General features: G+C 44.1%; 1 protein-coding gene across 4 annotated transcripts in view; it reads right to left on the minus strand.

Annotated features, from left to right (window-relative positions):
- Positions 1-18880, minus strand: part of PRKCE (protein kinase C, epsilon) — a 422632-nt gene extending 403752 nt beyond the window's left edge. For 3 of the 4 annotated variants that reach the window (XR_001145634.1, XM_004686234.2, XM_012727411.1), the window contains exon 1: positions 17780-18378. Coding sequence is in view for 3 of the 4 variants with exons in the window: in XM_004686234.2 (XP_004686291.1) it covers positions 17780-18127 (348 nt within the window). In the remaining variant the exon portion in view is untranslated. Of the gene's footprint in view, positions 1-17779; positions 18379-18515 lie in introns of those variants that run through there. The other variant, XM_012727410.1, reaches the window with a different exon arrangement.
- Positions 18881-18886: the final 6 nt, after the last annotated feature.

Raw genomic sequence — 18886 nt, forward strand, 5'->3', positions numbered from 1 at the left:
AAAAAAAACAACATGGATAGATCTTGAGGACATTATGCTAAGTAAAATAAGTCAGGTAGAGAAAGACAAACACAGCATGATCTCACAAGCAGAATCAAAGGAAGAAAAAAGAATGAGCCCACAGGTACAGAAAAAAGATTGGTAGTTACCAGAGGCAGGGGGTACAAGGTAAGCAAAATGGGTAAAGGTAGTCAAAAGGTACAAATTACCAGTCATAAATTAAGTCAAGGGGACGTAGTGAACAGAAAATGGCCATAATGAACAATATAGCACTGCATATTTGAAAGTTGCTGAGCGAATAAATCTTTAAAGTTCTCATCACAGGAAAAATATTTTGTCACTGTTGGGTGATGAATATTAACTGAATTTATTGTAATGTGAACATCAACCATGGAAAAAAAATGGTTACTCAACTAAACAGACAAGTTTCACCTTTTGTCAGTTCAAAAGGTGGTTTGATGAAATAAATGCCAATCTCAGTCAATAGCTGAAAAGAAAACTAAAAATATAAATAAATAAATCAGCCTCCTTTATTAAAAGTCTAGACACGTGGTATTGGCATTAATGAGTTATAACCAATAAGATGATGGATGGATGGACGGATGGATGGTTGGACAGATGGATGGATAGATGGGTGGGTGGGTGGGTGGATGATGAAAGGAAGATTGTCAGGTGGTGGCTGGATCCTGGGTGGTATAAACTATACAAGTGCCTTACCAGGTATCAGAAAACTTCTTTTCTCATATTTCTTTGTCTCTACTAGTTTTTTTACTTTGCTCAAAACATTTAAGCTCTGCACGCTTATATTTTTCCAGCTATAACCAAGGATTTAATGAATATCTATTATTAAATAGCATACTTTACACTATTTCAGTTGGAGGGGAAATGTTCCACATAGCTCACTCCCACCTGGTCATCAGAAAGAGAGAGAGAGAAGGGAGAAAAAGAGAAAGGTAGGAAGGAATTTTGATTTATTTGAATGCCTTCTGAATAGAGCTTAAATGGATAAATACAAATGGCACTAAATAAATGGTGCTGTTGATAGCAATACCACCTGTACCAGGCTGCATACCTGTGCATGCACAGTAAACAGCCCTGACCTAACCAAAACAAAACCAAGAGAGCCATGTGCTCGTTCATCTGCCTCAGCTACATTCTCATCATTCTACCTCCCTGGGTCTTGTCCTCAAATATCAAATTAAGGAGATCATGTAACTGCTACATGCTGATGGGATAGGAAAGAAAAAAAGTACAGGTTACTGAATAATTGTATTGTGCAGTACAGTCCTATGAGGACAAGGCTGAAGTATGTTCTTTTCCAAACATCCCACATTTCCCATAGGAAGGTGCAGATTTGCTCTGTGCTAGATAAAGTGTAGTTTGTGCTGGGGAAAACCACCATGTATTGTAGATTTCTAACCTTGACTCTCTGGCCATCCAGCCTAAGCACCCAGATACAACACTATCTGACAATGAATGCCATCTGCAGGTGTACCAAGAGATGGGACTCGTGGTACACGAGTATTTTGCTCATGCAAAAATAGGTATTTCTGTTCATTGGGTCACTTGAGCATTCTGTCAGACCTATTCCTGAGGAATAGTCAGGTAGGTTTTTCAGAATCAGTATATCCTACCCATTCTTCAATGTCAAGGTCAAAAGTTACCTTCTCCACAAAACCTTTATCAGTCTTTCTCTGGACAATAGTATTAAAGACAGATATTACCTGTCTTTATGGAATTGTTTTGGCTGAGCAAATTTAAGCTTATGAGTGCAGAAAACCCTATCCTCTTTATAACCTGGTCTCTAACGGATGTTCATTAAAATCTATTACATTATAAATTGTGTTCTAGGTCAGTATTCTCCCAAAAAAAGTCTTTTTTACTGGAACCCACGGTAAGAATTTAGATTATGATATTAATGACATGCATAAATCAAACAAAAGTAGAAGTTTTATAAAGTATTATTTACCTTTACTTATATAATGCATGCTGATAACTTCTATATTAGTCTATTTCCAGATTTTAAATTGCTGCTTGAGAGCTATTAAGTTGATTTCATGACCATAAAAGATGACATCCTGACTCAGAGTTTTAAAAAACTATTCAAGATGTACCCTTATTGTATTTCCCCAGGTCTTTCCCCCTCAAAAAAATATGACAGATCTGGACCTTCCCTAGTGGTGCAGTGGGTTAAAGCACAGCACTTAGAAGCTAAAGCCACTTCAGCATGAGTTCGATCCCCACCCTGGAGGTGACCCACACGGCACAGCAGACTTCTCCTGACCCACCCGCTCCTCCCCTCAGCAGTGTACTTTGTCAGTAGACCTCTTCAGCTTCCCACTCTATCTCTGGTGAATCCTCTCACCATCCCTGAGCCTCTGGCCTGTACCCCAGTTCTGTATGCATAAATAAATAATCTGTTTTTTAAATAAATTTAAAAATAAAATAAAATTTGGAAATGTCCTATGATGTTCATTTGCCTACAATACAAATGTCACTGGCAAAGACACAAGCCTACCGTGTGTGGGCATCTACAGGCCCCTCCTCAGTCATCAGAGATGAACTATTGTTTAAGAATAGTACGAGTGATGGGGCCCTCCCTGGTGGCATAGTGGGTTAAAGCACTGCACTAAGAAGATTAAGACACTTCCTCATGACATTCCTCCTGCTCCGGAGGAGATCCACATGGCGTGGCAGACCTCTCCTGACCCGCCCGCTGCTCCCCTCAGCAGTATACTTCGTTGATCTGCCTGTTCTGCTCCCCACTCTGTCCCTGGTGAATCCTTTCACCCTCCGCATCTCTGGCCTGTACCCATCTGTATGAATAAATAAATAAATCTTTAAAAAAAAAAAAAAGAATAGTACGAGTGCAACCTATCATTTGGGAGAGGACTGAGAACTAGGAATGAAACTGACTATATACATTATCTTAACTAGACATATCTTGGATTTGTTTAGAAACTACCTGCCTGTTGGCCTGCCACAAAAGTTATACTTCCAGGACAGGACTCAGCTTCCTGTCACCCACAATGGATAGCTGAGTCTTTCCAAGGGAGCATTTTTCTTTTCTATGTTGCTGGGGCAGGCACCAAGACCTCTGTTTCAAGGTTCCCCTTAACCCTAGCATAGAGGGGGCCTGACCTCGCTGGGTCACAGCAGACCCCAAAGGCATAGTTGGCCTGCACATGTGGACAGTGTACAGGGCTGCTCTGGGGCTCTGGGTCTTCTTCTAGCACAGGAGTGGCTTTCAAACACATTCCTGGTGGGCCTCACTTGCTGTCCAGGCTCTCAAGAGGATCTCTCACATCCCACACACAGGGGACAAGCACATGACTCCATCTTCCTGCTTGTTTCTGAATCACTGTCTTATCTGTCTTCCTCCCTTTTTTCCCCTTAAAATAGTTGGCTTTACGGTTGTCTGTGCACAGTCATATGATAAGCAGTGATAAAATGTTTTCAAGAGCCAAGAAGGGATAAGGCAGCAGAGAGAGAGAGAGAGAGATGTTCTCCTGTGTGTGGGGGTGGGCTTCTAAGACTCCAGTTTCCTAGAAACTAAGCCAACGGATCAATTTTAAAACTTCAGCCCCAACAATGTGAAAGAATAAGGCAGACTGCTTGGCAAAGAAACCCAAAGGCTGCTGCTATGATCAGGGACTTGGGAAGATAAGATCTGAGTTCCAGTCTAGTCCCAGGACAACCTCTACCCTCAATGTTCCCATCTGTAAAGTCTGGAAGAAAATGCCACCCCCCTCCCCAAATCACAAAGTACTTCACCATTACTATTTACATGTGTGCTAATACATTTTTCAGAGGGATATTATTAAATGGGTCCCACAACCCAAGAAGGTAAGCAAAGCCGGTATGTCCATTCTCATTGTCCAGTTGAGGAAACTTAAGCTGAGAGAGGTTAAACATCTTCCCCAGCTTCACACAGCTCATCCTTGGTGAAGCTGACTTGATAAAGATCCAACCACCGTCATTTCCTACTTAACTCATCAGGGTGAGAACTGCCATGGGTGGGGAAGGTACACCCCTCAGATGGAAGGCAACCCTGCCTGGGGAGACCTCAGGCACACAGAGGCAAATCTACGACATCTGACAACATCAGTCTCACACCACACACTCTACATTTTATTTTATACAACAGCACTATAATAATAATAGCTAACATTTCAGTGGGTGTGCATCACGTGACACTATTTTAAGCACTTTCTATGCATTATATTGTTTATTCCAAGCAATACCATTAAGACAGCTACCACTAATTTTGTTTTACAGATGAAGAATGAAGACTCAGAGATCAACTGTCAAAAGGTTGCACAGCTGGCTTGGGGTTCAGCCAAGATTAGAACCATCGCCACCCCCACCCCCCCAAATCACACACACACCAAGCAAAGCTTTTCACTTAAGGACGCCACCTTCTGCAGTTTCCAGTAGCAATGTTGCATCTGCCCCCCACTGCCGTTTTTAATAGATATACATATTAGGGGAAAGTATATGTATAATAAAAGATCTGTGTGAAGGGAGAAGAGGGCATATGTTAAGGCCCTGCACCTTTTTCTCAATTTTTCTGTAAACCTAAAACTGCTCTAAAAATAAAATTCATTTCATAAAAAAATACTATTGAAGCAAAAGTAAAGGACAAAATTTCTTCCTCATGGGGAGGGAAATGCACTGGACTATGGTGATGGTACATGGGTGATTTGGTGATGGGAAGCTGACAGGATTACAAGTGAGATGGAAAAATGCACAAAATGGTGTAAAAATAAACTATTATATTATTTTTTAAGAATTGAAGTAAACATTAAATATCAACTACTTGCTATTGAAATTAAAGCAGTAATGTTTTTCACATTCAAAAAAAAAAAATTCTCCCCATGTGCCAGCACCATCCCTTGTCTTTTCCTTTCTAAAGTAATACAGATGCCTGTGTGTATACTTTTTTGAATATTATATTCTTCTCTATTAGAACATCCTTCTCTGTTCTTCTCTAAAGAACATCTATTATTTAGGTAAATATTATTATGGCTTAATGTTCAAATTTGTTTAACTAATCAACCATCTATTTTATACAGGGCAATCTGTCAGTGTGCGCACAAAAAGGCACAAGATTTTACTTCCAGAGAGCTTTTCTGCCTCTGCTAAAGAACAGAGACAGAATATCTGATCATCAAAGCCAGACATCAATCTTTTTAAATGGAGAGCATAGAGAGGAAATGTTACCAGAGTCCAGGGCTAAGAGAACTCTAGCCTGAAGAGTTCTAGGAATGATGGCCCAGCAAAGAGGAAGACTTGGATGGGTGGTTCGAATATTCCAAGAATGACGACATGCGGGATCAGAACACAAAGCAGGGAAAGGAATTGGAAGGCAGAAGTAAGCTCTGCCGGGGGAGAGCTCCTGGCATGGAGGATCCAGGACCCATGCAGCAGGCAGTGGGGTGGAAGCGAGTGCCAGCTGTACTGGCTTCTGAATGTCGGCAGGATGAGGAAGCAAGACTGCCTTAAAGACAACTGGAAAGAGGTAGCAGGAGGTGGTAGATGGTTCTGAGTCCCCCAAAAGGGTATTTAGTGCCACTGCACAACTCTTACGCAAATCCCTTTGGATTTCATAGAACAAGGCTAAGAAAGATAAGAAGGCCAGTCCCCGGGCTCTGACATGCACTCAAATGAGACATTCAAGCTCTCTTAAGATGAAAAAATAAAAAGTATTTTAAAACCCACTAGGTGTTTTCAAACTGTGGCTAAAAACTGCTTTCTGTGAACAGAGTTCTGACACTCACCCTGGGAAAAGGAGAAGCTGTGGGGGAGGAGGTTCTGTGGCATCTCTAACAGGTCAGTGGGGTGAACTGGAATTCGAATGCTAATGCAGGGAGCACTTCCATAATGCCAGGAGTCTCAAAAAAGATCCCGGATCAAAAATCATAGCTCCTACTTTTGGCCAATGCTGGAGTTGTTTTACGAAGAAGCTAATCCTTCCATTTTAAAGTTTTAAAGTGGTTGCAAACTGTCTTCCTCCGCCCCCAGAGGGACAAAATGACAAGCAGACCCTTTCCTGAGAAACGTTTATTAGGGGTGGGGGTGGGGGAGGGGGATTAATAGAGGTCAAGTCACCTGCTTTAGGAAATAAAAATTAATTTCAGATAAACAATCAAAACATTTTTAATATTTAGGATGTACCTATAGTAAATAGCTATGGGTATCTGTGGTTTATCTGAAATTTAAATATTACTGGGTGGCAGCAACTCTGTGATCTGGGTACCTGAAGGTAGGCTGTTATCGTAGAAGAGCACAGACTACAGACAGAGGAGCTTGCCAGACAAACATTTTTATCAGTTTCAAGAAGGGGTGACTGTACACAAAAGCTAACAGTTGTTCATCAACAAGACAAAGAGTTAAAGGCCTAAGTGCTTTCACCTACATTGACCTCATTAAATCCTCACAGCACCCCAACAACCTCACCTACATCACCAGTCCTTTTCATAAACTAGGTAACAAAAGTCTGACTTCAAGTGAACTTTCATAAACTTGGTAACAGGAGTTCGATTTTTTTTTTTAAAGATTTATTTATTTGTGCGTACAGGCCAGAGGCTCAGGGGCGGCGAGAGGCTTCACCAGAGACAGAGTGGGGAGCAGAACAGGCAGATAGACGAAGTACACTGCTGAAGGGAGCAGCGGGCGGGTCAGGAGAGGTCTGCCTCGCCATGTGGTCACCTCCGGGACAGGCGGGAATCGAACTCATGCGGAAGCGGCTTTAGATTCTCAGTGCTGGGCTTTAACCCGCTGCGCCACCAGGGAGGGCCAGGAGTTTGATTTTAAGTGAATTTTCACAGTCACAAGCTACAAAAAAAAAAAAACAGAGGTTGCACTCTTGGGTGAATTCCAAAGATTTTAAAGGAAGAAATGATTCACATGTTGGAAGAGAAGAAAAAGAAATTTCTGAAAACTGATCTTTGCTGAATGGTCATTTATTCTTGTTCCTGTAACATAAATGATCTAAAATGAAATCTGAGCTTAAAGATGAGCAAGCTTCACAGACAATTAACAGGCAAATGCATAGTTCCTTTCCAACATTCAGGAATCTTCACAAGGCTGTTCTTCAGCTCTGTTACTCCTTGGCAAGTCCAATGCCCTGGTCCCAAGCAAAGCCCTGCTCCTAAGTGGAGCATCTGTGTGCGCCCTGTATTTGTGTGGGGACCACAGAGCCAGCACGTGCACTGCACCACAGGGGAGGCTTATATAAGAGACAAGCGGTAGGAAAATGAAGTCAGATGTTTTGGCCTGGAGAATTGGGACACACACCTGGACCACAGAGAACGGGCTGTACAAAAGCCTCAGACCTCAGAGCCACATTATGCCCACAAGCTAAGGCAGATGATGTTCAGGTCAAAATGCAACACTTTCAGCTTTTTAAAAACTTAAGAGGGAGCAATGCAGCTGATGTGTCCACCCTGGGATCCAAGCCAGCCCCAGGGCAGAGTATCCATGTTCTTCCACAGCCCCCAGCCCAGTGAATTCCAGTTCTGCACACATGCATTTATTTGAGCAAATCCTGAAAGCCTCTTTCAGAGCAGGGAAGTAAGGACTAGAAGAGATTAGCTCAAAATGTCTCGGTTGGCTATTACTTTACATGTTTAATAATAATAACTCTACAAGACAGCTGTTAATGCCATTTTACAGGTAAAGAAACTGGTACAGATAGGCTAAATAATTTGCTCAATATCATGTAGCCAAAACTGACTGAACTAGAATTCAACCCAGCACTGACTGACTCCCAAGTCCATACTGTTTTTCGATCCATGAACTTGGACTGGACAAACCACCACTCATTGACAAGGAGGATGCGACGAAGCTATTCTCTACCTATGAGTATGAAAGGCCGCGCTTCTCCCAAGACTGCCATCTGTGTCGAGGCAAGTCTCTCTTTTTTTCTCTCTCCTTTTGCTAATAAACATGTCCTTTTAAAATGCAAGACAATAATAATAAAAGAAAATTAATTGGAAATTATATAGCATGGGCAGTTGAGACCAATCCTCAAGATAGATTTTTTGGGCAACAAAGAGTTTTCAATGTCGTGTAAGTTATTAGTGATTCTGCTCAATAATTTGCTCCAAGCAAAATTCTTAGAACATAGAAAATCTTGTATGTATGTATATATGTGTGTATGTACGTACATCTACATGTATGTACTTGTTGAGTGGATGGATGGATAGATGGCTTATGAACAAATATTCATTTTATTCATCATTCCCTTTCTTTGGATAGCTTATTATTTGGTTGGTTTGTGTGTGTGTGTGTGTGTGTGTGTGTGTGGCTTTTATATTAATGAAGCAATTATTTTTGGATTGCATTTCTACTTTAATCTCATTGTTTTCCTGACTGCCCTTATAACCTAAAATGCTAAGAATGGCTTGTCCAACAGTTCTTATCTTCTTCTTCCAATTAGAGTTGCTCCCTTCCCTGCCTGTTCAGATCCCATTTTTCTACAAGACCTGGCTAAAAATCTTAGAAAGAAGTCTTTGCCAGTGTTAGAATCCACATGAATCCCCTCTCCTGTGAATTCCCACAGTTCTTCAAATTCACTATTTCAGAAACAAAAAGGGTGTTAATCTTGAATCCCCAAATGGCCCACTTGAGGAACATGTCATTCCTTCTTTTATCTAATTATAATATTTTTCAAAATATGTCCACAAAATGCTAGTTCTATGGCACTAGTAATTTTTTTTTCTTATAAATAAGAGCATTATGAGATAAAATAAGCTTGGGAAATACGTGGTTCTATACAGAGTGTACTTGCCCCTACAGGCCATCTTGAAGTCTTTAATATACTAATGTACATTTGACTCAATAATGTTGCCCAAACTCTTTGATCACAGCAACCTGAAATCAGACTCCTACTCTTTGAAAGATACTCTGGCAAAAGCCAGTCGATTAAATTTTCCATTCTTGCTAGCTGATTGATGATTCTTTTAGCTGCCTAAAATGGTTTAGATAATCATCAATTCAGAAGGTAAAAAGATGAATTCACAGACCCTGCATTCTAGAAAATCTCTTGTTTGTTTGTCTTTAGAAATTCCTTTGAGTGATTCAGTGATGCAAAAAAAAAGGCTTCATCTTAAAAAATAAATGTATTTTTGTGGTCTTGAACACTAGGTAAAAAAGCTAGCTATCAAAAATAGCTTTGTGATTTTGATCACAACAGCAAAGAGAAATGATGGGGAGAAGATTCAGAAGCTGGCAATTTTTCAGGGAATAGCTCATGCAGAATAATAAAGATAAAACATACTGAGAGCCAGGTTGAGCATAGTTAAGGCCTAAAAAGCAAAGCCAAGACAAGCTATCGTCAACCAAGTTTTATTCCCTTGTTAACAAGGGCCTTCTCGAGCATCTAGACTTTTACTACCTCCTGGTTTCATAAATGTAGAATCTAAGGTCCAAAATCCCCAATTTAAAGGAGTCACCTGACTCCCAATTCAAGAAATTCCTAAGGAAAGATAAAAGTATTAGCCAATCCGGGGCCTCCCTGGTTGCTCAGCGGGTAAAAGCACAGCACTAAGAAGCGTAAGCCACTTCAGCATGAGTTCGATCCTGCCGGGGAGAAGATCCACGTGGTGCGGCAGACCTCTCCTGACCCACTCGCTGCTCCCCTCAGCAGTGTACTTTGTCGATCTGCCTGCTCTGCTCCCTACTCTGTCTCTGATGAATCCTCTCACCCTCTGCATCTCTGGCCTGTACCCCAGTTATATATGAATAAATAAAATCTTAAAAAAAAAAAAAAGTATTAGCCAATCCAATAGTGAAAAAGGTGAGGTCCTCAAGCTCCAGGAGTCCCTGAGCTGTCAAAGATTTGTGATGAGCAATCCTATTTTGTTGTAATTTTACATACCTGTATATTTACACCGTGTGTCTCCTGCTAGACTCTATGCTCCAAGCATGCAGAGACTCTACCTGGTAAACAGGTTATATAATAAATATTTGCTGAACGGATGAAGGGATGGTTGGAACAATGTGCACTGGTCGGAGCCTTTTAGGGGTTCCACCATCTCTCTTCATCAGTACCAGATGCCCTTTTAAGAGCAGAATCCAAATCAGTCTGATTAAAGAATGCTACCTATTTCTATAAGACAGACCCCAAAGAGGCAGCCTTTTATTCAGCCAACCCATGAAGGAGTAGATTACATGCACCTCTTGAATGACTTATACTCTCCTTGGTGAGCCAGATGGCAGGGGGCGAGGAGAGAAACTTCCTGATCACAAAATGCTGCATTAGGCTAGGGAAGCACCATAGGTAGCAGGAGATGCTACTGTCTGAAATATAAGCAAATCTATTAACAAGGATATGAACCAAAGCAAAGACTCCATTTCCATCAATAAGTACTCATAGAGTAACACACCATCATTTTCCTATACCCCTCTTGAACCTAATTACATTTTGAGTGTGATCTACCTCTTGGGGTCATTAATTTCCTGAGTCTATTCCTTGCTGGTGACTTTTCACTGGTAAAATGACCTCTCTGAAGTGTTTAGGTGCAGTAGAGAGCTGGAAGGCAGGGCCAGAGAGGGCAGGCCATTGCTGTCCTGGGGTTTGGTAATACTTTTGTTCATCTCCCCTCCTCCCAGGCACAGAATTACAGAGCTCAACCACAGTCCCTCCGGAGTTTTCTTTCTGTTTCCAGGTTGGACAGCTACAATGACAACAGTATGTTCCTATCCTCTGGGTTCCTATTCTCCAGCTCGGTTCAGACTTTTGACCACTTCACATGGTTTCTGCCAGAAAACTAGATTTCAAACAGGTGCAGTCCTGCTGATTAGCATTATAATAGATGGTAATTACTTAACAAGCCCATATATACCCAGAGGAACTTGGAGAGAAATATGTTTTGCCAAGTGTAGCTTTTATTTATGTAAAATACTGCAGGCCTGCTCTGGAGTTCTTTTAGTCTAAGCGAAACCCCTGGAAGCTTTGTCCGCATATGTTTCAATGAGTTCTGTAAGTTCAGGCACTGGAATATAAAATTTCATTTTTTATTCCTGCCAACTACAAAAGGTTTCATATGTAACACCCTTGTGAGAATTTAAACTTGATTAAATTCTGCAAAGAGGGGACAAACAGACCTTTTCCTTCTCCCCTTGCACAGGCCCTAAGCACCACAGGGTAGACAATTCCTACTTTTAGACAGCTCAGACTAGATGGACATGCTTCAGCTTGGTACAAATTGCCACATGGAAATAATAAAGTATTCTCTCATAAGAACATCTTCAGGGGTCCCACAGACTTTTATGAAAATAAAATATCCTTTTCATGTGCCTTCTTCTCACTTCTTCAGCTATCTAGAAAGATGGTTTAAGCAATTCATTCAACTGCTAACTCTCCTGATATTCTCAACAAGGCTTCATATTCTTGAGAAGCATGAAGGTATCACATACAACTTTTGTTCAACTAAGTCCCCATATCTAACACAACATGAGACCCCAATAAGTACTAGAAAAATACACACGTTTAATTAAATTCACTCATTTATTCAGCAATGTGCCAGGAACTTTTTTGAGGTGCTAAGAATACAGTAATGAACAAAAGTTTCTGCATTTATAGTAATCCTGGTCTGGCATTAGAGATAGAAGTAAGGGCCCTCCCTGTTGGTGCAGCAGGTTAAAGCACAGTGCCATGAAGCTTGCTGCAGCCGCTTCAGCTCAAGTTCAATCCCTGGCCAGGGAGGTGACCTGAATGGCACAGCAGACCTCTCCTGACCCACCTGCTGCTCCCCTCAGCAGTGTATTTCATTGATCTGCCTGTTCTGCACCCCACTCTGTCTCTGGCGAATCCTCTCACCACCCCTCTACCTCTGGCTTGTACCCTAGTTCTGATTGCACAAATAAATCTTTTTAAAAAGAGAGAGGGAGAGAGAGTAAAGATAAATAAGAAAAATACATGGTATATTAGAGAAAAGAAATAGATAAAATAAAGCAGGAAAGGGGCATATGGTGTCACAAAGAGGATAACTTTTTAGACAGGACTGCCATAAAAGGTAATAGTTATTGAGAATGTAATATTTGAATAAACACTTGAGTCATATGGGTATCTGGAGAAGGAACATTCTAGAAAATTGGAATCACATGTTCAAAGGCTGAAGCAGAATGTGTTTACAGGGTACCAAGTAGGCTAATCTGGCTTGGAGAGAAGTGAGCACAGTAAGGGGGAGTAGGTGCTGAGGTCAGGGAGGTCAAATAGGAGTCTCAGCAATGTTGGCCACCCAGATTACGATGAGGCCTTGAGCTTTCAGCCTAAGGGACTTGTGAGCAGAATGGTATGATCTGATGATATTAGGATGCGATCAAAATAATTCAGGTGTGAAATTATGAGGACTGGGTCAGAATAGTATCAGCAGAGGTGTGGAAAGATGATCATATTTATGATAGATTTTAAAGGAAGAGACAACAGATGTTGCTGTGGAACTGGACATGGTACAGGTGAGAACAAGCGGCATCAAGGATGGCTGCTCAGTTCTGGCGTGGGCAACCAGAAGGATGGAGTTGCCAATTCTTTACACGGGAAGGACTATGGGAGGCTTAGGCTAGGAGGGTGGGAAATTACATAGACAGCTTTGGACATAATCAAATTTGAGTGGCCTTGATACAACCGAAGGGCCATGACAAGAAGTCAATGCACATAGGAGTCAAGAGCAGGTAGGGCCTATGATTAGGAATGGTGACTCAAACAACGGTGAGGCTGCAGTTAAATCCATGAAACTCGATGAAATTGGTACCATGACATCTAAACAACAGCTCCCAAATGTCCCTATTTCCAGTTACTCATATGCATCAATAAATAATCACGGCAGAAACTAATTTACACCTGACCACATGTTCTAAGATTCTAAAACTATGCCTACACAAAAAGATAAGCTTCAAATATTCAAAAAACTGTCAAGGTGGATTGCAGCCTGGCTCTTTGCTAAGAGCGTCACACAGCATTCCTATTTCTCACAATAACCTTAAGAGGAAGAACTATCATGTGCCCATTTTACAGATGAAAATTCGATTTAAAGAGCTTAGTCACATGCCCAGAGACATACAATGCAAGAGTGGGAGGAGTCAATCTGTAGTTAAAACTCACTGTTCCAGGGAGACAGGCCTCCTGAGGAACTAAGAACTGCGGGTCTCAAATATCCACTAGCCTGCTGCTGGTCAAAGATACTAACAAGGAGAAACAGAGCAGATAATTAGGCCTGATCATGCCTGTGCCGCCCATGGGGCTGGCTGACCCCTGAGAAGATTCTTTGTTGCACTAACTGATACACAGCACCCAAAGGTGCCAGCTTTTTAGTCTCCAAAAGATTTCTCTCAGGTCCCATAGTCTCATAGGGAACAGAATGGAACCCAAGGAGTTTCTATTGCACATTTGCAAAATAGTCCATTGACAGGGATTTTCATCTTCTTTCATTTCAACACACCCCGCTTCATTATGGGTACTTTTACGATCACCTGCTTTTTACAGAGGAGGAAACAGAAACACAGCTTCACAAAGGTCACACAGCGGCTGTTAGTAGGGTGGAGCCTGGCTCCATTTCGGCTCTTACTATGAACAAGCACCTCTTCTTCAGGATGAAACACGGGAGTGACACAAACCAAAGCTGTCTTCAGGAGCAGGACCAGAGGAACAGAGCTCAGCATGGTGAAGACTGAACCAACAATTTAGAAAACTCCAGAGTAGGGGCAAGACCGGCCAGCTGTAACCTGTGGGCTCCATCTCCCCCTCTCCACCAGCTGCCCAGCCCCCTGCCCCCTGTCCTGCAAGTGACACACTCAGTCTCTGGCTCCAACAGCAGCCCCTACACTTCCACTTGATGCAAATTAGGCTTATAAATCTTGCTTTGAGAATTATCAAGGTTTACTATAAAGTTTCAGGACATGAATCTTGATACATGAATTATCTGTAGTCCTTTCTTGCCTGCAATTTCTGTTCTAGCCCAGTGTTTCTCAGAGCCTGGTCTGACCAAAATCTCAAGGACAGTTTATTTAAAATGAGAGTTCTTAACATTCATTCTAAACCCAACAACAGAGACCTCTGAAGTAGGGCTGGAGGCTATACACCTGGACCCTCCTGTTAGTGATTCCTATACACACCAAAATCTGGGCAACATTATCTACCCTTGAAAAACCAAGCTCTAGCAACAGTGTATGTTGGGATTCTGTTGCAAGCTTTCCTTCTCTCCAGAAGGTGCTTTCTTCCTAAGCAACTCCCACTGCAATCACAACTGCATCTCTCATTATCTGGAGAATAATTATCTCAGACTGGCTCTTAAACATTCTAGAAATCTACTTCATTTTTCTAAACTTTCTCCTACTCCAGTGTTTCTAAAATGTCTCCCCCATATCACTGACTATTTCAAGAGGCACCTGAAATGAACTTTTTTCTTTTTCTTTTAGAAACCATGTACTTATTTTAAGGTGAACAAAGTAAAAATATATATAACTATAATATCCCAATCTGTGATTGCATGAATACTGGGGCTTAAGTGAAAATAAAAGAAGCAATGTTTTAAAAGATGAAGAATAGCACTGGCAGTGTTTTTAAAAAGCTTTGGAATAAGGATACTTATCCTGCCTGGTCCTTTCTAAAGGGCCCTTCAGCATCAACTATGCTTCTCCAACTGCCAACCATGGGTCTTCTCTGCCTCATTCCAGCTGTGCTCCTGTCCTTGGGGCACCATCCTCTGTCCTTGGACATCATCTCTTCTAAACACCTCTGAGGACAGTTCCCACCACTTCACAGCCAGTCCATGCCTCCTTCCAGGAACCCTCCAGGATTCCTCCAACTGTCTCACTTATCATTCTCCCTTTCTGAAGTCCCTTAACATCTGGTGCCACTCACTTAGCACCTAATTGTAACTGGAATGTCTATATGTTATCTCTTTTGTATCATTTCCCTAATGACATGGAAGCTGGAGAGCAACCTAGGGTCTCTCTCCCCTCTGGATCAGACCGTTAACACATCCTTGGTTAGCTGAGCACAAAACAAGAACTCAGTGAACATGTGCAACTTCATGCAGTTGAATGTAGTTCTCTGCAGCAAGACAGCAGCTGTTTCATGCCCTCCCTGTCTCCTTACTTCAGGCGAGATATTTTAGCCACACCCAAGAAAGGATGTATCTCTTCATCACTGCTAGAGAAAAAGCAGAGGCCAGAACCCAGGGAAAGTGTGTGTGTGTGTGTGTGTGTGTGTGTGTGTGTGTGTGTGTGTGTGTGATGGGAATGGGAAAGGTGACCTGAATCAGCCCATCTGCACTTTGTCTGCTTCCAAGGACCACTCACCTCTGCTAATGTGTCCCCTCCCTCATTCTGGAGAAGCCAGCACAGTCACAGCTTCTTCTAGAAAATGACTCTAGGTGAGCAATCAAAACCAGCTCCACTTTTGATCTATCCCTTGATTTTGACCTTTTCATATTTCAAGTTTTTTAACCAATTCAATAGCTGTCATACTTAATTCACACTTGCTAAAAGCCAAAGAGATAATGATTTTAAAAGCACTTTCATGGCCCTCCCTAGCGGGTGCAGCAGGTTAAAGCACAGCACTAAGAAGCTTAAGCCACTTCAGCATGAGTTCGATCCCCGCCTGCCCCGGAGGAGATCCACATGGCGCGGCAGACCTCTCCTGACCTGCCCACTGCTCCCCTCAGCAGTGTACTTTGTCGATCTGCCTGTTCTGCTCCCCGCTCTGTCTCTGGTGAATCCTCTCACCCTCTGCATCTCTGGCCTGTACCCCAGTTCTGTATGAATAAATAAATAAATCTTTAAAAAAAAAAAACACACTTTCATTTACCTTGTACAATAAAAACATCAGGGACACCACAGATGAATCTGCAGGTTGACTAGAAAGTGAGGGAGCTCAGTTCTTCACTGGACCATGGATGGGCAACAGGAGGTGCAGATCTTACTTCCAACTCTCATACTTGTCATGTGGCCTGGGGCTCCCATTTAAATTTCTAGGGCTCAATGCCCTTATCTGTAGTACTTGCGCACCGAATGATCTGACCTAAGGTCAAGTCCTATGTGACTGTGAGAACCTTAAAGCATAATATCCAAACCAGACTAGTACCCACAATACACTGAAAATGCTCAAGAGTAGGAGTGGTAGCTTGACACACCAGGGGTTCGGGAGGGGTAGCAAAGCATCACTAGAGAGATTCAGTCACCTCTCTCCCTCCAATGAAAATCTACATTGTGAATAAATGTCCATCCTACCTGCTCTCTGCCTTACTGCCCAATTCCCCATCTCCTCATCACCACAGTCTTGTTTTTGCCTTCTCCTTCCTTCCTGTCCTAACCACCCAAACCCACAGGTTTTAAGTGTCATGGTCTGGCTCTGAAATTAGTTATCCCTTCAGCTCCCCCTCAGCCATGCACTGTTTTCACAAGTGATAGGACCAGTGGCCTTGTGTGGAAAGGACAAGGGGGATGAGTGAAGACCCATGGTGGGAGGGAGACAGCGGGAAGGGACGTTGGGGAAATGGCACAGCAAGGCACCACGTTCACTGGGTTCCATAAACTTTGCCTGCTTCCCAAAGAGTAAGCCCTGATCTCCAGGGTTGTACGTGGTGGGATTTGTGGGAGCCTCCCTGTGAGCCCTGTAACCATGGTTTCATGTAGACTGCCTCACAGCCTTGAGCATGAAGAGAACAGACTTGCTCCTATTTTCCCCTACAACTCCAGCTCTGGAAAAATATGAAAAGTGATATGCCAAGGTGATTTGCACAAAACCGCTGACCCTAAAACAATCATGAAGCTATTTGTTTTCAGTAATTAGAAGGTGGTTCTGCTACCTCCATGAGGATCTGCTACCTCTCACTAGCTGGAAAATATATACACCCAGAGCCACACCTGCTTGGTGGATGTAATGAATCTGGAAATGCAGAAATCATTTCCCAACTTAACGCCTCCCCTCCACGAAGAGCTAAAAAAAGGTGGCTTTTCCCAGCCTCCCTGGGTGCAGACCTAGGTTGAGTGCTTTGGTTTCTAGCACATAGAGGAGGCCGGCCTATTTCCAAGTCCCAAATATTTTGTCAAAGCGATCAATTAACACCATCTCGGTTTCTTGAAAATCAAAACAGATAAACAACACAACTTTCAGTGGGATGCAAAGCACAGGGCTGCCAATTACTCACAAGGGCCAATTTTAAAATACAGTAGCCATTCTGTATGGGTGGGCAATCCAGTGGGCAAAACAAATTCAAGCTGGGCTGATGTGTTGGGAACCCGGGAGTGACATCCTACAGGAGAACACATGTTGTCTGTATGTCAAAGATGGGCTAAGCACCATGGAACAGAATATAAGCTAGCTTCGCCTGGGAGGGAAGACTAAAGCAGCTTCTGGCTAGGCTACACACAACAAAGCCAGGACATGCAAGAAGTGTCCAGTCTAAGGCTCCACGTGCCTGCTCAAGGACCGAAGAACCCACGGAACCCATGTGCACACTATTTCACACAGCCAGTCCACCTGGGGAAGGCACTGGATTCTCCTGCCACCTTCAGCACCAGCGGCCAGGGCTCTCCCAGCTGCTGAGGAATCCCTGCCTGAGGCGGGGGCCATACCCTTGACAAGTCTTCCTTGCTCCACAGCCCACTTCTCTGCAACTATGAAGTAGCCTGCGCAGCCCCAAGGTAACTGAGACACATGCACCCAGGTAGCAATCGGTCCCAGCGCCCCAAGCCCAAAGCCAAGGCCAAGAGTCTTCCCCCCAGGACCCTACAGCCTGGCTCCTGGACCGGGAGGCGCCGGACTTACCCAGTCCTCGAAGTGGCGGCTCCCGTTCTGCAGCAGCTCCTCAAACTGGATGGTGCAGTTGGCCACGAAGTCGTCGTAGCCGATGGGGGCATCGTGGAAGACCGCCAGCTCGATCTTGCGCCCGTTGCACACATCGGTGACGAACTCGTCGTGCCAGGCCGGGCTGTTGGTCTTCTGTTTGGTGGCCGTTTGGCCGATGCGCGAGTCATCCACGTTGAGGGCGATATAGGGGTCCAGGAGGAAAGTCTGCGGTCGGGGTCCCACCGCATGGCGCAGAGACCAGGCTGTGGGCTTCAAGCTCACGGCCTCACAGATTTTGATCTTAAGAAGGCCATTGAACACTACCATGGTCGGGGCGGGGAGTGGGGGGTCGGGATCACTCCGTCCGCCCCGAGGGCAGGAATGAAGAACCGACGCCGGGGCGCTGGGTCCCCTGTCACCCCACCCCACAGTCTCCCTACACCTTGTCGTGGAGCGTTCTGGCTCCGGCGATTCTCAGCGAGTGCATGTATTTCCTCGCTGGGTTCCTAACGGAAAACAGGGAGGGGGGGAGAGCTGGGGGACGTCCGCGTTTGGAGCAAGCCTCTCCCCCCCCCCCACCACCAGCAGCACCTCCAGAAGAGACGAGCTGTCGGCTCTGCCGCGAGCCGCGGGGGCTGTCTGGCCGCCTCGCAGCCTCACGGGTCTGGACTGCGGGGAAGCGGGGAAGCGGGCGCCGCTCCCGGCGCTTACCTACCTTTCGGAAACATAATCCCCGGGAAATTTCGACTCCGGGAGGGGGAGGGGGCGGTGGGACGGGGCGGGGACAAGAACCGGGGGCGCAGATTTCAACCCGGATCCTCTTCGCACACCCAGCGCCTGCCCCTGACCGCGCGGAGCGGGGGATGGACCGAGGGATGTTCAGTTTATCCGGAGGGATGCATGTCGAGAGGAAATGGTCCTCCTCGGAGCCAAATTTTTAAAAATCCACAAGCCACACAGCCAACCCAGCCGCCGCCTCTGGGACGAAGTAGCGCAGCGCCGCGGTCGGCGGTCGGCGGGCGCCGGGAGCCGGGAATCTCACATCCGCGCGGGCTCGGAGTCCGTGGCCGCCGCTGGGGCTCGGGG

This window comes from Condylura cristata, unplaced genomic scaffold, assembly GCF_000260355.1.
Source record: "Condylura cristata isolate star-nosed mole 26May11 unplaced genomic scaffold, ConCri1.0 scaffold00020, whole genome shotgun sequence".
Taxonomy (NCBI): Eukaryota; Metazoa; Chordata; class Mammalia; order Eulipotyphla; family Talpidae; genus Condylura; species Condylura cristata.